Consider the following 25,080-nt stretch of genomic DNA (forward strand, 5'->3'; position numbering starts at 1 on the left):
GGTAATAAACAGAAACTAATGTATACAGTACATATATGGTAAAAATTTCAAGTATCAACATTAAAATCAAAAACATAAAATTTTCTCGAAAATTGGATGTGCACCTAAAAATGTTAGTTTTTCCTTAATTCTTTTTTTTTTTTTTTACTGATTGTAAAATCAGATTCAATTTTGAATCTAAAATCACCCTCAAAATTGAAAATTGAAGCATTTTATCAACTACTTGGTGTACACGCATATAAACAAAAAATAAAATAAAATATAATAATAATAAATAAAAACACACATCATTGTAAAATCAATGAATTCTATCTCCACTCAAAAACTAAAAATAAGTAATAAATTCAAAATATTTTAATTTATGACTACGTAACAAATAATCGATCGATCCAATTTTTAGTTTTGATTTCAAATTGTTATTTTTAATCAATTATATATAATACAGTAGGTACATTATTTATTATGACCATACCTATGTCTATGTGGAATGAATATATCTTTTTATGGATAGCATAAACAATAGCGTAGATATTAATATACTTCCAGTTAGTAAGTACTATAGTTGTATAATTTGTAATTTGTAGGTATACTCGTATATCAACTTTAAGTGTCAAAAAATTGACGTTAAAACCGTCATATACCTATAAATATTTATTCATATAAACCATTTTGAGTAAGTATAATAAGTATAATGTATGTACTATATTTTTTTTTTAAATTATATAAAATAATTATTTGAACAATTTATCTGAAAAAAAAATTGTATCATACAATGTTGTTGTATATAAACATCATTGGACTAAATAAACACTTTGAATAATTCAATTTAGTCAAATAACGGTTGGGAAAAAAACCATTTGTGTAAACTAAAATGCAGTGAAACTATCTTAACCTATAAAAAAAATAAAACTACCGCTATCCAATGTATCTATAATATCTATTATATTTTTAATAAAATATTACATACTATACAACTCCCAATTCAGATACTAAATCATGAACTATGATATCGTTTAAATGAGTAACTATTTCAACAATAAAAACTCATGATCTTGAAAAGTATAAACATTTTGCTTACTGTGTATTAAATACAGACTATAAAATATATAGTCTTTATTATTAATGTTTTCTAATTTCAATAATAAAAAAATTGTATTATAGCTTAGACAATATAGGAATGAAGTTGCATAGGAGTACACGTACACCTAACCGATAAACGTCGGTCTATAATACGCCGCAATACGCCGCCCATTTTAACTAATATTTTAATAGTTAATTAGTTATTATTAATAAGTAATAAGCAACAAGCCACTCAATTAAATTTCGATTTTCATGTATTAATATTGTTATTAATATTTTAGCTTTGGAATATGAAATAAAAAAAATTAATACGTCATTAAAATTATAAAAATCTTCATTCAAAAAAGGAAAAAAGGTAAAAAAAAATACACGATTAAAATGAATTAAGTTATTATAAACAATCAAATATATATTTCACAGTTTTTTTTAATATATGTTTAACATTCAAATAATTATAATATGTTTCCTAAAGAATATATCTAAAGAATACATAATTTTGTAAATAATTTTTGATAAAAACGTACTTATTGTCACATTGACCTTTCCAATACCCCTACATCGACGATACCGTATTTAAATTATGCAAACATGATGTATGATAACCAGAATTAAAACATTGAATTAAAATGGGTTTAATGAGGATTTTGATTTCGATAAGCATGAGCCAGCTGTGTTATTTGATATCAACTGTACATTATACAACTTTAAAAAAATGTATGTATATTGTACCATATACTCGTATATATGTTAAAAACAGTAATATAATATTTAATATTATTTTAATTCATAAAATAATAATTATAAAAATTAATTTTAAATTTTAAAATTTTCATTAAATATTTAGTTTATTTATTTAAAAAAAATGTCTTAGGTATCACTTACAATATTTACTCCCAAAATGCAAGCCTGGGCAGTGGACATAAATGAATTAAAAAGTTAAAGTTAAGTTAATTTTAACTTTTTAACTTAACTTTTTTGAATTTAATTTTCATTAACTTAATTTTTAACTTAATTGATGTTTATTGATATTAATTTAATAAATAACGAGTTATTTTTAATAAAATGTAAGTTACGTTATTTTATAAATAATTAAATTATAAATAAACCTAACCGTCCTAACCTAACGCTAACATATAAAAAAATAACTTTTTTTTAACTTTTAACTTATTAAAAAGTTAAAAAAATATATGTATAAACTTTTAACTTAACTGAGTTAACCAAAAATTTTATTAACTTTTAACTTTTTCTTATTGATGCATATTAACTTAACTTAACTTAGTTAAAAAAAATCATTAACTTGCCCAGCCTTGCCAAAATGAAAAGTACTCTTGATTAGGTATCAATCTGGATTTCAACTATTACTATTAACTTTAGTAATTTATTTTATTTTTAGTAATTTTATTTTGGAATCCAGAACGATAATTTTTTATAAAAATAATAATACAAATAATTAATTGAATAAAATGTTGTGATTATCTTTTCTAAGTTCAAAAATACCTTAATTTAATAAGAAAAATCGTGATTTATTTAAACAAATGACAACTAAACTGCAGTGTTTTTTATTTTATCTACTTTTTTAAAATCATAATTTTTAACAAAATTTTAGATGATTATAATATTATACATTATTTACTTTATATATTATTTATAAGCGTGTAATCTTTATATTAACAGTAATTTTAATTAATCAATTTTTCATTATAATCACAAGAATATTATATATTAATTATATTTTTTCCGGCTTTTATAATATATTGGTTTTAAATTAATTAAATTAAAAATAAATATTATGATGTATTTAAATTGTACCAAAAACCACCTCAATAAAGGTACACATTTGTCACTCCACAATAAATAAATATATATTAATATACCGAGTTGACTTTGATAAATATTTGATATTGTTTTATGGGTTTTAACAAATAATAGTAACTGTAATAATATACATACTGGAATATATATATATATGTTTGTCAGTATAGCGAGCATTTTACGAGGTATTATTATCATAATGGACTAGAGGTCTATACATTGCAAGTAAGCGTATATTTGTTACACGCACATAGGACTACTTCGAAAATTAGGTGCATAGATATTGATTTTTAAAATGTTTATTAATTAATCAAATATCCTTACAATCAATAAATATAAAATATAATACAACTTTATTTAAAAATAAAACAGCGCACCATATAATAGTATCCACATTTCAGGATAACAACAACAATATATTAGTATTGTTTAATGTTTAAATTTACCAGATTATTATATAGACTATAATTACTTATCATATAGTTTATACTTCATAGTAATGTGATTGAGAAAATATTCTTTAAAATATATATGTATAATATGTATAATAGAATGTATCATTTAAATTAAACGGCGTGTGTTGATAATTACAATTTTTAAATAGGAAGCTTTTGCGAGTGAGCTTTTTAATAGTAGATAGTGAAAAAATGTAGATTTTCGTATCGTTATATTTTATGTATACATTTTTTTTTTATTAAAACATAAAAGGTTTCATAAATTCAAACAATAAATCGGCATGTTTTAAGAGTAGTTGAAAATCCTTTTTAGGAATTTATCACAGTGTTTCATACTAATAATGTCTAATTAAATGCGATTATATTCACAAAGAAATGCGTTTAAATAATAATATAAGCTTTTATAAGAGGGATGGTTAAAATGTCTGGAAATATTTGCACCTCTTGAAAATAAAGGTTGTTTCTACCTATATGATTAGAGATTACTGATAAAATGGAATGTATGCTACGTTAATTTTACATTCCTCTTTATGTTCTATATAAATAATAAATACTAAATAATGTAAATCTAATGCTGACAATGCTGTATTTGTTTTATAGAGCGATATTTTATTTTATTACCTTATTTTTCAAAAATACGTAAAATATTACGTACCTACAAATTATTTAGTACCCGCCACTGGATAATTTTTTAAAATAAAATAACTACCAAATATTAATTCAAAAAAGAATTTATCTCAATCACAGCTCAGAATCGTTTTGTGAGTGTGATTTTTTATTATTACATTACAATTTAATATTACAACACCCCTCTATAGTAATACAGCACTGATGTAAGGAAAGCGAGACGAGTGCCCAATATCCATCACTATATGTATAATTATTTGATGAGGTTCTTTTTAATATATTAAATTCCTTTTTATACTTTACATTTCAGTAATATATAAATCACCTACAAAATATACACGGGGCGTGTAGAAACTATACTCTGATTTCTTCGTACTCGTTCTCTACATTACGACGTCACCAGTGTAACCAGAATTTCAAAAAGTTACGAACCGCAAACGCTACCGCTGTCAAAACGAAGTAGAAAATAATCTCTCTGTGTCAAAAAAATATATTTATATTATACGTTTAATTATCCAGAAGACGATAACTGACGTCTCGACTTTCAAAATCTGCCATTTATATGATAATTTTGTTTGAATCCGCAGAGCCGTCACTAAAATAATCTGAACATATGCTTCCTCTTTAGATTGCTATGCTATCTATAACATGCGATTAAGATGGTATAGAAAAATGTACTAGAATTTGGTACATCGGTGTCTGAATAGACGACCATAATATAAGTTACTTTAATCTCCCTTTTCGAGCATAAAATGTATTAACATTCGATGTACTATAGCCAGCTACGTCCTATAGGAGCAGTGGATTTATAAATCGTGATAGTTGACCATTTCTGGTGGGGCAAAGGTCTGATGATGTAAAAGTTATACACTATTAATTGAACATTAAAACACTGTCATGCGTTAACTCGTAGTATCGACGCTTACGATACAACTCATCGCGCTGCTTTATATACGAAGAATATCATGTTATACATCACGGTTATAGGGCGTAATTAGCCTTCGTAAATCCACTATAACTGTATGGAAAGATCGTTATCAGGAATAATGTGCGTCAAAAATCGTGACGTAATAAAAATTGAGTAAAAGGAAAATGCTTTACATTATTATTATTTTATAAATTAATATTGAGTAAAATGATCTTGTTATTTCGAGACTATAAGATGATTGCATGATTATTTTAAGAACTGCTAATACATGTAAAACGTTTGTAAACCACAGAGAATAATATTTTCATTGGTGTTATTATGATTTCATAATAAATTGGAAATTATTTCCTACATAGATTTTACTATTTGAAATACTGTATCTTATATCGTATTAGTACCAACGTACACCCTTATAAAAATGTTTACTCAACTACGTTAAACATTAGTATAGAGTGTTTAGTAAATATGAAAAAACGATTAGGATAAAATGAATCATCTTTTTTGAAAACAATTGCAAGCTGAGACATTTGAGTATTTTGTATGTTATTAAGGTAAATGATAAAACATTTTCGAAAAACAGCTCGTTGCTACTAATTCAATTTTTAATTAAATAATGAGTATCTACATTATACAAAATTGTCAAAAAACAAATTCCTATCTTCTACTTACTAAATTACCTAGTAAATAATAAATACGCTTTTGGAGTCAAAAACTGCTGAGACGATCGCAAAACGTCAATAAATCAAAGGAATATAAAAACCATTCAAAATTTGAAAATCATAATGTCAAAGCCAGTACCTACCGTAATAAATATTAAATATTGAAATTCAATCTCAATCAATAAGAGTATTTATCTAATCTTCGTGGACATTATAAAACAAGGGAAAGGACAAAAATTATCGAACTTTTATAGTATCTATTAAAATGGAAATGTTTATATATATACCTATATATTTATAATGTCTGTCTATTAAGTATCCAAACTTCTCCTAAACGATTGGACAGATTTTATTGATTCAAGTAAGGTTTGGATTCACAATTTAATCCAATTGAAAATGTTTTTAATTTTTAATTAATTAATAATATTATTTTTATGGTTATGTTATCAATAGTAATATTTAAGTATCATTTTTAATACCATAGAGATACAGTGATCCGATCAGCTGATGTGTGTCTATTCTAAAACATATAGGCATGTAAACAAAATCATGATGGCACGTGACCGAAATTAGTGTAACCACAATATTAATAGTGTGTTTTAATTCATGTGACTACATTAAAATTAAAAAAAGTGTATCTATTCTTACTTGTTAAATATTAAGATTCAAAAGTATATTAAAATATTTATTTTTGTTCATTTAAAAAACATACCTACCACAACAATGATTTGTATTTGTATTCAAGTTTTTTACTTAACTAAGTTTATACTCAACACATTTAAGTTTATAGTATAAAAATAAACTCACACGAAACAAGTTAACAGGATTAACAGGTTAATAAGGGAATAGAATAATATCTATCGGGTATTTATGCTTAAATAAAATACTAACAAATGTCAAACGTCAAACTAATATACGGGCAATGCCGGCTCGGAACAGCTAGTATATTTATACGATAATATACATTTAAAACCATTTCGAAACGACTGGTTTATTTGGCTAACTCTACATTGCTATTTAATATTTATGTGGAAATGCGTTTGGGTAACAAGCACGACCGCGAGTCAGTGACCGCCGAGTTTTAGGTAGTTGTGTGGTGGGACCACATAGGAACCTACACGAAAAAGGTAGTTTAATCGTCACAACAAACCCGTCGTTATAAATAAAATGTAGGATCTAGCGTGCCTTAATAAAAAAATATTATAATGACTTACAGTAGAGCGAGTTTCATGGTCAATTATTACCCATTTACCAGGAGTCAGATTACCCTAAATAATATAATATATAATAGTCCCTCCATTATATTGATAAAAGTATTATAATACTTCAATGAAAAATTAAAATAAAACATTAAAATATATTTTTCCAATGAACATTTAAATACACAAACAAATACATTCAAAGTATTTTATTTTTTAAATTGTATATGCCATATAAACGTTTTTATTCTTACTGGTCTGGACTTAAGTAAAATAAAATAAAAATGTTTGTAGTTGATATTTTTAAATACAAAACTAATTTAAAAGTTAATATTTGAACCAAATTTAAAATACGAAACTTATTTAAATGCTTTATTAATACCACCAACTCCTACACAGCTATATTTCTTTTAAAATATTTATTTTATACCATCTACAACCAATTAGTTAACACAATAATGTGTAAAATATTTTTTTACTCTTACATCTTTGTTATTACATAGTAGGTAGTCCACGAGCTAAGTAAAACTGAAAAGTCACTTTAGATTAAGAAGATTAAAGATGTATTATGTTAAGATAATCTGATTTCTATTAGGTGAATGTTTTATACACCATAATAATATACGATTATCTCACGTGTTTACGTATAACGATATCTCAACAGATTCCAGTACCTTTGGCTCAAAATAATAACTGATTTAATGACCACAGCAGATAATATAGCAGATTAATATTATGGAAAAACTGTGAAATTCGAATACTTGCCTAGCGAAACATATTTATAGATAATATTAGATCCCAACTTGTTATTTGTGGATTCAGAACATGAAATAAAATGCAAGCCTGATTGGATAAAATACTTTTAGCTAAAATGCACGATAATAAATTAATTTACTACTATTCGCTTGTATGCTCGGGTGAACATACAATATAATACTATCATTTATTATACAATTATTTGATCGTCACACTTCCATGGATTTCTTTCGAAGAATGTGCGAAAATATATGTGAAGATTTGTTACATCGATCGTATTATATAAAGTAAAAACTTACAACAGTGAGAATATAATTTTAGAAAAAGCTAGTTTTGAGGCCTAAACATTTAAACATACTTAACATTTAAATAGGTAATATCGGATTTAAACACATTATTGGATTCTTAAAAATGTTCTATTAGGTAATACATAAATTAGTATATGCCTGTTTATTTTATGTTTGTGTATTAGGATATACGATTTTTTAAGCGAAAAATATAGTAAGAAATATGATATTTTTAATTAAAAAAGGAATTCAGTTATATTTTATTACACAATATGTACTTTAATGCTCTATATTGTTGTATTGTTATTCAAATATCAAAATAAATATTCCAAATATCAAATTTAGTCCATTAAAAATATGTCATTTACACATGAACTCAATGTTATATGTACTCGGGGCTGTTATTGAGATTTTGAGAATCATGAATGACAACATTTTGGCACCCTCGACTTTTCTTATGACTAATTTTGAACATTTTAATATTTATATATAATATTTATTATTTACTCGAAATCACAAATAACAGTCTTATAAAATTAACGAAATATAATTATAATAACGAAAAAGTTGTTTTGTGGAAGATTGAATTATATTATTATTTTTGTAATAAATCGGTGTGACCATGCACTTTTGAATTGAATATTTTAATACCTATTGCGTTAAAAAACAATAAAACATTTTTTAAATAGATGGTATTTCTATAACATACTCATTACTCTTTTGTGGTACAAGGTTTTTGTAGGGTTCATGGCTAAGTTGGATATTATATCATCAAATGCAGCTTTTCTTTTGTTGAGTTAAACTGTTGAATTGTCACAAATTACATATTAAATATTAATTTTAAAACTGTTACAGCTATAAAATCACTATTGATTAGTTAGGATCATTGAACTTTTGAATTTATCAAAATGTTGTATAAAATAAAAACTCTTGCTACCATCATTGGTTGTAAACTTGTAAAATATGTATAATATTTTTATTTATTTTATAATTAAGTATTATAAATGCGATGCTAATGAATAATATAAATGGTCATTTAATAACTACACTATCAATACGGGTATGCAGAAGTACACAGTACACGGTCTATCTAATACTATCTAATTGACAGTATGATTATAATTTATAGAAACGAATAAACGCAAAACGATACAACAATATATAATTATCGTATTATAGATATTGTTGTTTTTTATTGAAAACTTAGAGAAACACAGTGTCTGTAGTGTAACCAGTTATGCGGTTAAAAACTTAGAAATAAAAAACGCACATCGAGCTTGGTCATCTTAGGCCGGAGAAATATTCCGTGGTTAAGATTAAGAACCAAAATTACACGGTTAATTTATATAATATTTATTAGTAATTTAAAATAACAAAATTAATTAATTAATTAATAAAAAAAAATAAATAATAAATAAATAAATAATTAATTAATTAATTTTATTAATAAATAAATTTCTATTGCAAAATCAAAAACATCGTTTTAATTTTTATAGTCGCTGTACAAAATTTTGTCACCCCCTAACTATACCATGTTAGGCTATAGGTACCAAATTACTCCTTAAATATGGCCCAGCCTATACTTTTAACTGTGCTACTAAAACTGTTGAAAATTTTAATTCTCTTTTAAAACATTAACGATCAAAGATAAAATTAATGTTTTGGTAAAATAAACACATTTATAAAAATCTGAAAACCAGATAGAATAATATCATTAAACGCTATACACTACAACAAATTAATTAATATAGGTAATAAATTTGAAAAATTTAAGTTTAGATAGATGACCTAGTGGAACGAGTAACATAAATAGTTGCGTTTAATGTTTTTATCATAAATCATATTATTACATTTTCAAGCGTTGCTAATGTAATAGTTTATTGTTACGACTTAAAACAGAGTTTCTAGGCAAATTTATTATTCATAGAAATAAGAATAATAACTTAGCATATAATTGTGCTTTTAAGATTTTACATATGATTAATTTAAATTATTTTTAAAAGCTTAATAATAGTTACATAATACACAGTATACTATAAAATTAAATATTTTGTTTAATTTTTATCAAAATTCATTAATACTATACGAAGGTATAATAAGTAAATTCTTAACTCTTGAAAATAATTTAAACATTTGTTTTAAAATACATAACATTTCTTTTATGAATTTCTTACCTATAATAACGACATAATAGTTTGTATTTTTTTTTTTTTTTAATATTCTTATCAAAATTCTAATTTTCAATTAATACTATAAAAAAATGTATGTGTTTTTAATTTTTTTTTTTTTTATAGAGGTAGGTGTAAGAATTTTTGTAAGATCTCCTATTTAATGTTTAAGGATTTTTACGTATTTTTTATCAACGTTTATAGGAAAAATATTAATAAAATTGAAAATTTGTCATGGTTATAAATAAGTAAAAATATAAAAATTGTTTTAGGAAAAATAATCATTTTAGTAGGTATAACATAAAAATTTGAACTTGAAATGCTCTTATATTAAATTAATTCAACATTCCTGTAGAATTTTTTTATATTATTTTGGTTTAAAAACTTATAAAAACCTTATCGTATTAAATTTTTTAATTTATAATTAATTTTTTTTTTTTTAATTTCAAACTATCTACAGTTTTGTAGTTTTGTCAAAGTAAATTAACATTAAACATTTATAAAAAATATTGTGATTATAGATTTTTGATATATTTTAATTGGGGAACTTAATAACTATGACAAATTTTGTATTAAATTTTCAAGCATTTCTAGTCAGCAAATAATTTATAATCGAAACCTATAAAAAACAATTCTATAAAAATTGTACATTTCTCATACTTAAAAATTGCTCAAAAATAAAGCATAAATAAAAAAATCGTAATATAAACATTTGGCGAAAAATGTACATATCTACGGTAACATTTAAAAAACAAAATCAATTTTCACAAAAATGGATTTGCATAAAACTGTAAAAATTTTCAATTTTTTTTTTTCACTAATTATAAATAAAAAATACTAAAAACTTAATATTAACCTTTTTAAAGTACAAATTAGATTCAATTTTCTATCTAAAACTACCTTAAACGTTGAAAGTCAAAGAATTTTATCAACTATTTATCGTGTACACATACCCACTCAAAAAGAAAAAAACACACATACCACTGTAAAATCAATACATTCATGTTAGTCAGATTAGTTGTAAATACCTTTTTATGCTCGTCTCACTTATTTTCTTGTACATTAAAGCAAATATATAGAGTGTTTTGTTTGTTTAAAATTTAAATAGAAAATTGCAGTTTATTTGTTAAATTTATAAATAAAAATATAACATTTTATCAACAAAAACAATAATTAACCCCAATAATATTTAAACATTTTAGATCAGGGGTGGCCAAACAGTTGATCGCGATCAACCGGTCGATCTTGGGCAATTTCAAAGTCGATCATGTTAGAATTAATTTTTAGGGCCACGCGCTCTATATGTTTCTCAATAATTATAGTTATTCAATAATAATAATAAATAAAATGTATGGAAGTTGATACTCAAAGGTAAAGTATATTTTTAGTAAATCGTGACCAAAAAAAGTTTGGCCATCCCTGTTTTAGATGATGTAAAAAATCAGATATCTCTGCATTCGTTTGAACTCTTACGAAAATAATATGTTATAGCCTATAGGGAAACTTCAAGCAAACTGAATATGACAAATATCAATCATCGTTTATACTCGTACATTACTAAAATGTATTGATTTTTTCCTATTTAAATAATACATTGACTTTTTTTCAAATAATATTTTCTTATAGCGTCAGTTGACAATACAGTGTTCAGTCTTCAACTTTAACTATATTATAACAATATTTACATTCGTGGAGAAATAATAATAATAAATGATAGTAACGCAATTCCTCCCCTTGTGTTAAATTTTCATAAGAAAAATAAAATACCATACATTTACTGCAAACGTATTGTGTATAAATAACAGTTATCATTTTTTTAAGATAAGATGTTTGATTAAAATATTTACTGAATTAAAAATGCTATACTTACATGAACTAATTGTAAAAATTAATATTAACAACAACAAATCGTAAAACTATGAACCAAAGGTAAACGGTGTGGTTGTGCAGGTTTAATGAGGAGATTTCTGTATTTAATTCATCATGGCAAAAAAAAATTCTTAAACGCAGCCTGACCGCAGTCACACCGGCGTGACTGGGACCCTTCACAGTATGCATGTTACACAATAATATGAATATTAATTCAGGTTTTGTATACTTGTTTCTGGGTCATTTAAATACGTAAACACATAAAACAAATACGAATGAAATAAATTTGACATTTTTTGTTGTTGAACATTGATCATAAAAATCAAAATCAATGGTTCATATTTTTTATATATATTATTATTATTACCTAAATATTATAATTATTTATGTACAAAAAGTAAACGTTTTAATACATTTAATAAATTTAACGGCATCCATGAATTGTATTAAAACCGTTTCGCTCGGTGTTGGTGACACGAAGTAATTAGGTAACAATTACTAATTATTATAGTACCTATAATATTATATTTATATGCCATTTACGCGAACATTAATTGGGACTGGGGATTCTGTGAATCAGAATTAAATGTGCTAGATTAAATATTTAACAAGATTAATTCGTATTATACAAATTAAAGCTCGTCGTTGTATATTTTAGATCTTAATTTTAATTGTAACCCCAATATTGGCGTTAAAGCCGTTCAACGATATTTGACTTAGCTTGTTCAAATTGAAAAAATAATAGATAAATTACTTTTTAAAATTCAATGTTTTAAATATTAGTTTAAAGTTTTTTTAACTAGTATTTTTATTTTGCTAGTTTAATTTGTTTTTTATGCAACTTAGAAAAATGTTTTTACATTGATAAATATTACCTAAACAAAAAGTAAAAATAAATAAAGACACCAAATACCTACGCAATAGGATAATTACCCACTACTATAGAGTTGTGACTTGTAAACAAACAACCGATATGACAGTATGTAGGTGTACTGCAGTGGTTATTAAATCATGTGTTTAAACTTTGTGTATAATACAAGATGATCTATTGTATTTACATTCATCATATCGAAAAGTTTTAACTTTTTTCTAAATAGTTTTTTTTTTTTTTTACATACTTAATTGATGTAATTGTACATTAACATCATGGAAAAAATTATATTTTAACAATTTTTTAAGTGTTTTTAACTTTTTTAAACAATTTAAATTTTAAATTTCATGATTCGAAGCAGAACAAAATACTATTTTTTTTGAACATTTCGATACATAAAAATCGAATTTCGAGTAAATAATCAATTAATTAGATTAGGTTATAATTTATAAGTTATAATGTTGTGTGGATATATTATATTTATGTATAAAATACCTAAAATATTGCAACATTTTATTTATGGGCGTTCAACGTGCAGTAGTATAATAAAAAATATCTTTGGCTATTGTGGAAACTGCTTATGATTATAATAGTTAATAAATAATTCAGACGTATAATAAATTGGCTGAGATAAAAAAACGAATAAATGAAAAATTAAACAGAGCAAAATAATACTGCTGGAAAATAAAATTACATAAGGACCTACGCTAAGTCAATGCCTTAACATGTAATATAACGTTAATAGGTATCATGAAATTCACATAAATTTTATAATAAACACTTTTATTGTTTGTTATTATCAAACAATAATGTTAAGTATTTGAATAGTAGAGTGAAGTAAGGAAATCGGAACGCGTGAAAAAAATATTCGTTAATATTTTTTTTTTAAGGAATTTATGATCTGATAAATTAATAATAAATGCGATACATCCAAAAACAATGTTAGGTAATACAATGTTCATTATTGCAAATATGTAGCGATTTGGTAGTTTACAAACGTTTTATTAGAGACTAGAGATTAATGTAATTCGTCACATTAAATGATACGAGAAGATTTAAGCGTTAACCGTTGATACATATAATAATATATTGAGAAAGATATTTTTTTCACAGAGGAAATGAAAACGTTGTTTATAAAATACCTAAATATAATCTTTTGAATTTGCCACGAAAAAAACTCTTTTGGAGCATAAAGAGCATAGAATTTCAAAACAAATTTCATAGTTTAGTACGCATACACAGAACAACGAATTTCAACTCGTTTACAATCACACAGCTTCTTCGACGGATGGTGCTATTAGTTACGTATACAATAACATTATAATAATAATATAATAACACGTAATAATATTGTCGCTATATTTTACCTTCGACTGTGACGTTCTCATCGCGTCCGTCGGGCAGTACGATGTTTGATGTCATTTATAGTGGAACGAGCTACGACCGTCGGCTCGTTTCACGCGGACCATAAAAGATCGTGATACGAACTATAGAACGCGATTATTACTAACAGGTATAGGTACGGACTCGGAATTATTATAATTCAAAAAAAACGCAAAACGACGACGACGCGAACTTACGACCGTCTTCGGTGTGTAAAGCGCGCGCGAAATCCTATCACGGCCGGCCCCCACACGCGTTCGGGTGCGTGCGGTCGCGTGCACACCGGTACTACGACTACACACCGACTGGCGGGCTCGTCGGCGGCGTCTCGGTCTAGGCCACAGTCGTCCGCGTAGTAGACCGTACGCGCCGCGCCGTCACACGTCCACACACGGGCGCCGCCGTCGCAGTCCGACCGTCGAAAACCGAAAAAATCGATCCGCCGCCGCCGTCGTCGTACAACCGTTGCGTATCGTCGTCGCAGTAGTCGCAGTCGTCGTACACGATATTATAATATAGTAGGTATTCAACGCGTGTCGCAACCCTCGTACTACGGTGTTGTTATAACAATATTATCATAGAAAAAAATAGATACGATTTGAAATATGCCTGTAGGGGTATTTTTCGACATTTTATCGCGTTCGGCGCGGTTGCCGGGGGGGGGGGGGGGAGGGGGTTATGTGCTCGAGCTATACGTATCCGATCTATGAACGGCGTTATTATTCGTAAATACCCGCGCCGTAAGCCTGGTTGGACCGGACGTGTAGGTACCTGCAGTTTCCCTCAAAAGTACCTATTTTTTTACCAATTACCCCCCCCCCCCTCACAAATACCTAGATCAAAATTCACCAGTTGCCCTCAACCGAATTCACAACCCCCCCCCCCTCACATATTATTACGACTATAATACACCGACCCGTAAAATAAGGAAGTAACAATTTGTAAATAATAATAATATGTATAATAAAAGAATGTACAATAATTAATTATAGGTATAATCATAAGCTGCATTCAATGTAAAATGATAAAAAAATTTTCGATATTTCCAATAATATATTATGATATATAGATTTGTATAATTATTGTATTTTGTAATATAAAACGATAGTAAACAATTTAGATGTATTACAAATATTAATATTTTGTATTGTATTATTTACCTATTATGTTTTGTAATAATAAGAACTAACAGATTTTACAAAATCTAATCTGCTAATATTTTTATTTTAATATTTATTTATAGGAGATTAAAATTCGTCTAATTTTTCTGACAAAATCTGAATTGAATTCTGATCTTCAATAAAACAATCGTCTAAACGACTTTACTATTCACTCTCGGGTAATAATGAAGGAAGTAGGTACTGAAAATTAAGTGAAGCCCCTCTCCAATTTCTGAATTAAGATTCATATAATCAGGCGGCTTTAATTCTAAAATTTGTATGCTTTTCCACCATGAATGAGTGAGATGAAAATAAATCTACATTCCATTACTGTAATTATCGGCTATATAAACGACTTTGAAAGCTACATAGATACTTTGTTCGAAATCGGATTAGGTAATTAACGGATTGAAATCAAGGCTAAAGCTTGAGCGTTTTTCTTTTACATTTGGTCCAAGGCAATATAATATTAGTCAACACCTGGTTGGATCCACTGGGTCATGACTCCAAATTTATTGACATTTTTAAATCTCGTGAAAATTTATAGGATTTCGTTTACATCTGGCATTTGTGTTGTTTATGCCTGTATGATTCGATCTCTATACTATATTTTATCACATTATTTATCCTTAAGACTCGTTTTTATATAAACAAACCAATACAAATGTATTCGTATTCGCGTTTTTATTGTAAAAAGTTGCGTATATATTATAAAGTCCAAAGGGGATTCGATCCCACCCGTATTTTCTACTAAAATAGTCCTATCTCACGTCAAATGATATAGTGACATGTGCGTGTACAGTATACGGTATACCACGGAGTGTTCTATAGTCATTATAGATAAAACTACTGAAAAAGTATTGAACTCATAATGTAATGTACTTGAAAACAACTTTTCCAATTTATCGAAATTCGACTCTAAGTCCTTAACAATTTTACTATTAAAAATTTAAAGTATTAATAAATAATAATAATATTGAAGAGAAAAAATCAAAATTAAAAAAATTTAGGTGAATTGACTTCGAGTAAATTAAAATATACTTTCAGAAATTTTATCGAATAAATAGGTATGAATAGTTTATACAACGAATGGTAAAGGTTAAAATTCGACCAAAAAAAAAAGACAAAAGTAATATTTGTGTATAGTGCATGTTATTGACATGCGCTTACACGCATGGAAACTATTTCTTACACTATTTCTTTTACGTAAACACTTAAGTGACAGTGTGACACGCTATAATACTATATATCTACATTAATAATTGCTTACTACGTATACGTTTAAGTAAGTATACGACCCGTATCCACCCACATAGAAAATTGTCTATGTTGACTGTTAAATTCTATAAGATCGGTCGAGACACCAGGACACGTTTACAGCTCCTGTACGTCACCTGTGGTCTGTCGTGTAGTGTCAAAAAATTGTAATTGGTAAATTCTAGAAATTTACAACAGCCAACCAAAATACGATAAAAGGCACACGAGTACACGATACAACAGACGATGTAGTTGTTAACCTAGCTTTACTCACTGTAAATAAAACAACTATGGTCTATGGACCCCTTAGGAATTTTAGATATATACCCAAAGAGTGCTTAAACTTGTAATTAAATATTGATTATAATATTTTACCAAATCACGACAAAATTATAGATATTTAAATGAACCTAATCTAACTTTTGTACCTATAGATAAATATATATATATTTTTTTATATATACCTACATTGTATATTTGTATTAATTTTATAGAGAATGGCATTTTTAAAAAATTCGATTTTTTAAGCTATTGACTATTTATACCATACACGGCACGACGTTGACTTCATTCTTCTTTAGTCTTTAAGTCGGTATTAACTTAAAAAGCTAACAACAATAATAAATTATAGGTACATGTATTTACTATTTTAATAATGAATTGATATTAATAATATAATAAATTAAATCACAACACCAACACATAAATTACTTTAAAAGTAATTAGCAATAGGTCAAAAAATATCACGAAATACCTATAATTTTTTTTTATATTAATTGTAAATAGTTAGTGATATTTTAACAATATACCACCAACTGAAGAATAAAATTATCATATTATAATAATACATTTTAAAATGTATCAATAACATAAAATAGTATTCATTTATTTGTTATAAAATATACGGATTGAACCCTTTGTACAATTAGATAGATAAACATATAAATTAGGATACCTATAAACAATAAAGTTAGTAACACGATATAAAACATAGTAAATAATTAATAAAATATACGCAAATACATATATATTTGAAAAATTATGTATGCAGTAGTAAAAATAAAAAAAAAATAAAGGTGAAGTCCGTTCTGGCATGCGACATATTAATAAACGTCCTATAGCCTATAGGTTCATTGTACATATAGTTGGTGAAACTAAAGGATAAATGGAAGTATGGAACATAGCAGAAGAGCGAGAGGACCGTTGAGGAACTTTAAATGTAATTAGTGAAAGCAAGATTATATAAGGTTATAGGTATTATTGTAGGCAATTTGTAAATACTATCTATAACACGTTAGTCGCTTGCTTGGTGACTCCGCCAGTTAGTTCGCCCAATCACAAAGAACGACCCAATAGAATTTAAAAACCATATGTGTTGATAAAATTATAAATATCTTTATTGAATACAGAAATTGATTTTATTAATATTTTATAAAACACTATTTTTATAGCGTTTATTTCGTTGCTTGAACAAAATATTGCATCTGTGTTAAATTTAAAAAATTGTCTGATTGCTCATAGTGTAACGCGTATGAATATAAATAATATTTTTTATTTTCTGATTTGGTGTAGGTTTATATGATATTCCTAACATCAACTTTATATAACTGTCTCGTCCGACGTTGACTATGCGACATTTTTTAAAAATTATTTGTCTCTTGAGAAGCGACCAAACTAAATATTTTTTTATAAGTCTTCTTTGAAGTTTCTATCGATTTTCTAATATTTCTTTAAAAATTATATTATTCGTTTTTATGATCAGGGGCATATAGACGTATAGATTATTGTTGAGCTCACGCGGCAGTAAGCAACATAGCAGTTAGTTGCCCGTTAAACTTAGCCACTTATGCTGTATCTACTATCTACACGGTTACGGGTACCTAGGTACCTACGCCTCGCATAGTCTTATGGCTTAAACTTATTTCAAGCCGTTATTTCTTCTCATCAATCAAAAATGACATGGTGTTTCTAAATCTGTTTATACATAAATTATTTAAAAAACAATAATAACTTGATTGTTTACTAACTTATAAAATCGGAAATGTCAAATGAGCTTAAAACTAAAACCTTCTCCGTCCGAATGGTGCTACACCATTGCACTTTGGTTTTAGTGTACCTACTTATCAGTTCATTAACAAATCGTCAATTTTTTTAATAGATTTTTAGTCATCATTTAAAAATTAACTGAAAAAATTTAAGTTACCTATAAAATATTGACGATTATTCTAATTTCTAGTTAGTAGTTGTATTAAGCTTGATATCACCAGGGAAACAGTTTTACTATAGGTAATATTTTGTAATTGTAATTGTAAATTAAAATTTTATTTTCCTACTAGACAGATGACATCATTGATTTCTTTATATGTATTTTATCATTTTATGTTCCATTAACGGGAGTTGGGTCTATAAAACTATGCTTAATACTTATTTCGTATTTTCGTTTCCGTAGTGTGCTGCTCTTTCATAAAATCTTAATGTCGATCGGATCCGGATGAATAAATTGTTCCCAATATCATTGGCATTCACACAATTTATTCATCATAAAATTTTATAGAACTAAATTTCAGTGCCATTAATCGGATCCAATCGAGAATTTAATCCATCCAGAGACCCACTCAAAATTCATTAAAATCGGTCTAGTCGTTTAGAAGTTTGAAGTTCAGTGGGCAGACGGACAGTACTACAGTGGCATGTAGGTATTATACGTGTATACTCTATACAATACCTTTAATACACATTAATGATTTCACGAAAATTATATTTGTAAGATACCTAATATTTATTTAACATTTTTATGTATGTACTCAGTGGCGTAATTATGGGAGGATATATCCTCCCCCAGATGCTTTTTTGGAGAAAAAAACAAAAAAGAAAATTAACTTAATATTATAATTTATGAAAAATATAATTAATCGTTTACTTCATTGTCTTTAAAAACCATTATTATACCATTCAACTCATTTAGTTTATAATAATAAATTAATATATTATAATTTATAATCTATGAGATTTAATGGTCAAGGGGGGATATGGGGGCATAGCCCCACTAGAACGATAATAGTATAAACTTATTTCCTAATCTCACCCCAGAACCACTTCCAAATTACGCCACTAGTATTCAGCCAATAGCCATATTGGATCAAGTATCAACCGTTAGTCCATAAAAATATCATTAGCACTTTTTATATAGATATCAAGTATTTTTTTTCACTTTAAAGTTTAAACTTTTACATAATAAACCGATTATCTCTTTGATAAAAGACTACTTATTTATTTTGGTTGAAAAAATTTAAACTGTATAATTTTAAAAATGAACATTGTTTCAGTAAATAGCTATACAATGGACTTATAATACACTGGTAATTTATGAGAAAATTCTAAATTACTGACAGTAATCTTTATGATTTGAGCACCCCTTTTTAATAATATTTTAACTATACAATTAGCATTAATATAATAATAAAATATATATTTAATATGTACCTAGTGAACAATATTATAATATAAAACAATGGCCCATACTCAAAAAAAAGCTGAAGCCGTTTGAGACCACAGATTAAAATTAATATATAAAACATAATATTTTTGTCTTAACTAATGAAGTAAATAATACAGATTTTTATAAAATAAAGTTATTTTTAATACAAAACAAAATAATACAAATTTATGTTATAACAACCATGTTTATCAATTTACTAATATTAGGTATTTTTAATCAGATACAATTCACTAATTCAATACAATAATTCACATTTTTTAAGAGTGTTAAACAATATTTGTAAACTTATTTGTATAGGTATTTGTTTATTATATTCAGACTCATATTTTCAAGATATAGTATTTTAAACTTGACTTTTTTTTGTTTATTTGAAAAATAAGCCCAAAATCTCTACATAATAAAAGTGTACACATTTTTAAGTTTTAAATACTAAATAAAGCAAGACTATTATTTGGTTTTATAATAGATCTCTTGCTAAGCATCTTTTTATGTATATATTATAGATACTCTATAAATTTATGAAATTGTATAGCAGAATAATAAATTACATAATGTCATGAATTTTAATAATACAAAAAAAACCAAAATTATTTTTATTTTTTATGAGATTTTGTCTAATGTGAATTTGAAAGTAAAGATTAAAAATTTGTTGAAAATGATATCAGGAAAGTTGTAACCAAGATAGGAGACTGTAAGTAGGTGTTCATAGTATTAAAATACAATCGCCAAAATGTCAAAAAATATAAATGAAAGCTTATCTAGAATAGTTTTAACAATAACATTGAGTTTTTAATGATTTATTTTTGTTACTTTCAACAAATGTATAAGAGTATTACAGAAGTGTCCTACACTGACATTTTTAGTTATGTAAATATAAAATAATTAACTCATTAAAAATTAAAATAATAGCATACCCATGTGCCCAGTACAAGCTATAGCTTCTTAAATAAAAATTACAAAATTATAAATAGTATAAAATAAATTCTTGAGAATAGAACTGAAAGTCCCTTGGTTCATATAAATTAAATATCTATATAATAATGCACGATATAACCTTATTACCTATATTACCTATTAACACTGATAATTAATGAATTCAAAAACTTGCATGATAATAAAAAAAATACATTCATCACTTCATTTAAAATCTAAAACAAATACTATCCATTTCAAAAGCATTTAAAAAACATTCAAGTCTAAATAACTAATTAGATAGCTTATAGACAAATGTCTTTATTTTAATATTCAATACATTTTAATACATAAATTATAGCTAAGATGGTCATAGTTCATAAGTGCATAATTTATTTATTTAATTAATTGATATTGTATTAATAATTTATTAGTATGTAATATTGTAATATATTATAAAAATCAAGTATACATATTAAACAACAAAAAAATTAAATAACTTGTTTATTAACCAATTTTAAAATTGGAAAAAACATTTTTATTTTATTGTTCAATTTAATGAAAAAAATTGATTATTTTTTAATTGACATTATTAAAAATATATCATTTTTAAAGACTAAAGTTGACAATTATATAATATTGAAAACTTGGAACTCACTGTATTCTAAATACACTCAAATATATGGATGAAACTAAAAAAGCTGCTTGTATTTCATTAAAATGTTCAAATCTAACAAATTATATTCCTAATTTAAACAATGCTTATAATTAGCTATGAACACACAACTGACACATAAACATTTTTTTTAAAAGTCATTAGAAAATATAGTCTGACTGTAGTTGCTATAAAAAAAAATTCTTTGTTTTTTTTTCATTTTTATAATAAATAATAATGTTTTCAAATAAAACTGAATTTGTTAGATATTTCTTGGAAATATGAACATGATTTTTACACTATACATAACAAGTCCAGTAGACTAGAAAGTAATTCACAGTTTAATACTCTATTATTGGTAATATTGTATACAATAATCTTTTCGAGTCATAGAAAAATTGTTTTATCATCAATTAACATCCCTAAATGCAATTTTGTAACATTGAAGTAGGTACTTCAAATATTTAGAAATGGAAACTGATGAGGAACATCATAATCAGATAAGTATTGCTGTGATGAATTAGGAGATAAATCTACACCATCATTTAAGCTACATACTAAAGATGTTTCAATTGGAGGATGAATTCCAGGAAAACATGAATTTTCTTCACATTCCATCTTATAAGTTGATGCTGAGGCTACTTGAAGTACACTTTCTGCTATATCAACACTACTTAAATCTAAGTTATCAGGATATGCCATCAACGAATATGATACAGTGTCTTCTAATCTAAGGTGATTAATATTTTTTTGTTTCAACCTTTGTATTTCCTTTTCTTCATTCATGACTGCAGATGGAGACGAACGGCTAATATCTTCTACAAAACGTTTTATTTTGATGGATTCAGTAAATACTTGATTGTGGATATTGATTTGATGACGTCGTAAATTGGATGCAAATTTAAATATACGTTTACAATGACACACATATTTTTTGGTTTCAGAATGATTTTTCATATGCCTTGTTAATATAGATTTTAATTTAAAATTATCACCACATACATTGCAAACAAAATTCTTTTCTTCATTGTGTATAGCAATTAGGTGATCTTGCAAAGCGTGCTTGCGATAAAAACAAGCACCACAATGTTCACAAACATAGTTTCTAACTTGCATATGAGAATCTTTGTGCCTTTTATAATTGTTTGCATACTGAAAACTCCGTCCACACAAATTACAAATATAATTATTGTACTGTTTAAAATGTACTTGTTTCATGTGTGATGACAGATTAAATTTGTAATAAAATATCTTTGGACAATGAGCACAATAAAAGGGATTATCGACTTTATTAGTTGAGTGGACTACCGTTTTCATATGCCGTTTATAATATTTTTTTTTCTCAAACGCCTTTTTGCACTCAGCGCATTCATAAACAATACCTTAAAAAAAAATATTATAATATATAATTAAAACAATAAATTTAATAAGTTCTGAAATTAAAAACATGATGAAAAAATTTACGAATTAGTCTGTGCATTAATAAAATAAAGACAGACTATGTCTGATAACAGTCTGTTATATAATTAATACACTTATTAAGAGGATGATTGTACAATATTTGTTTTCTATTTCTGATCCATAAGCTAGTAAGCAACATTACAGATTTGCTAAATTTGCTTCCAGCAGAGCCAATTATGGGTTGTTACTCGCTATCTTATTTTAAAATTATAACTCATCATAAAACTTGTTAAGAAGTTGAGAATTTATTGTGTTGGCTTTTTATTTACAATATTTTACTTTTTCTATAATAATGTGATATAATTATCAATGATCATTATATGAACATGTATATAATATTATATTAATTGTTAAATTTTACTTTAACATAATATTTATCACTTCTGAGAAATTTAAGTATTGTACAAAAATTCAAGATACAAACATAGATAGTATTTATAACATACAATTTGATAATAAATGAACTCAAAATAAAATTAAAGCTAAGTACTAATATAAAATTAGTTCTCCTTTTCATACATTTAAATTTGTAATGTTGCTCATAGGTAAAAGAGGGAAAGTAAATGATGTGCCAACTTCTTATATTCTGTCTAGTAGGTACCCAGATAAACAAATAAATTATTTAAAAAAGTGAATTCTTAGTATACCTGTGGTTGACTGTTTATTTTTAGAATAGTTGTCGGTTGGTTGTATTGAAATGCACAATTTCAAATGTTTGTTCAACTTTTTAGAATTTGCAAATTGAGCATTGCAATTGAAACAACAGTATGCATCATGCCTCTATAAATGATTGAGGTAAAATAATTGATTATATTTATCAATAAAAAAATATCTCATAATGAAAAATCTTACTTGTAAATGTAATTTATATTGTTGATTGCGGGTGAATACTTCCCCACACTTATGACATATGAAACCATCACCATGCTTAATTGTTTTTACATGATCAGCAAGTTCTTGTTTGCTGTCAAATGGCTGTCCGCAATCAAGACATATAGTACCAGTATTTTTGTGCACAGTCTTGTAATGCAAATGCAATGAGCGTTTTTGAACAAACGTTTTCATACAGTACTTACAATCCAACACAACTGGATCCAATTTGGATCCATGGGCAGTAGACATATGAGTTACCAACATCTTACGGCTGTTGCAAGACAATTCACAAATACGACAAATATTTCGCAAATGACCGTCAACGTGCAAATCATAGTGTCGACGATTAGTGAATGTTTTTTCACAATGATCACAACCATAATTCTCAGGCATTTTTATGGAGCACAATTTAGATTTTTAGATTAGTAAGTTATTATTAATGTTTATTATTACCAAAGTTAAAAAAACTAATACCTATGGTTGATTTATAATAGATAAATACATAAGTAAAGTAATATGTAATATGAATAATATTTTAATTTTAAAATAGAAATAAGTATTAAAGTATTAAATATTGTTTAATAGTTATCAATTATCATTGATATATTAAGAACTTAAATTCTGTTATTAAAATTACTATAAATACTATAGTCAATGTTACTTATAACTCATAAGTACTTGTACTTTGCAAACAAGAACTGTAAATGAATGACCAGAATACAATTACAGAAGATTATATTAAATGCAATTGAGCCAATTTGATAAAAAGATTAATATTGTGATAATTACCATAAAAAATGTCATTGATGTTAAATAACATAATATAAATATTTCAATCGATATTCTATGTTTCTAAATTATTCAATATCGTTTTATTTAGATTTATATTATATTATGCTTACACCCATATAAACCATGCGCTTAACATATTTTGTAATCCACACTATAGAGTATATTTCAGAACATTTTACACTCACAGTTTACACTATAACGTTTTGACTATTGACAATATCATCACAAGTCGTGATACGGACTAAATTATGAAAACAAAAAATAATTTAGAATTTAGATTGGAATTATTATAATAAAAACATTGAGTATAACAAAAAAATGTATATAGTATTATGTATAAAATAAACACAGACAACTGATAACTGTAGGTTATCATA

General features: G+C 25.9%; 2 protein-coding genes across 6 annotated transcripts in view; both read right to left on the minus strand.

The window, feature by feature from the left end:
• The window catches only part of LOC114119909 (multiple C2 and transmembrane domain-containing protein), a 49,810-nt gene extending 35,323 nt beyond the window's left edge, over positions 1–14,487 (minus strand). The window contains exon 1 of one of the 4 annotated variants that reach the window (XM_050199902.1): positions 14,079–14,483. In XM_050199902.1, coding sequence (XP_050055859.1) covers positions 14,079–14,133 — 55 coding nt within the window. In that variant the 5' untranslated portion in view covers positions 14,134–14,483. Of the gene's footprint in view, positions 1–14,078 lie in introns of all 4 variants that reach the window. The other 3 variants (XM_050199899.1, XM_050199901.1, XM_050199903.1) reach the window with 3 other exon arrangements.
• A 5,472-nt stretch (positions 14,488–19,959) lies between these two features.
• On the minus strand, positions 19,960–25,039 carry LOC114119911 (zinc finger protein 337-like). Of its 2 annotated transcripts, XM_050199690.1 has the most exons (4): positions 24,115–24,288; positions 23,891–24,058; positions 23,686–23,818; positions 19,960–22,959 (listed from the first exon to the last, which is right to left on the minus strand). In XM_050199690.1, the coding sequence occupies exons 1-4, from the start codon at positions 24,145–24,147 to the stop codon at positions 22,034–22,036; spliced, it is 1,260 nt and encodes a 419-aa protein (XP_050055647.1). In that variant the 5' UTR covers positions 24,148–24,288; the 3' UTR covers positions 19,960–22,033. The 2 variants fall into 2 exon arrangements, with proteins under 2 accessions (XP_050055647.1, XP_027837448.2); XM_027981647.2 differs by having other exon boundaries at positions 23,891–25,039.
• Positions 25,040–25,080: the final 41 nt, after the last annotated feature.

The sequence above is a fragment of the Aphis gossypii genome, chromosome 2 (genome assembly GCF_020184175.1).
Source record: "Aphis gossypii isolate Hap1 chromosome 2, ASM2018417v2, whole genome shotgun sequence".
NCBI lineage: Eukaryota > Metazoa > Arthropoda > Insecta > Hemiptera > Aphididae > Aphis > Aphis gossypii.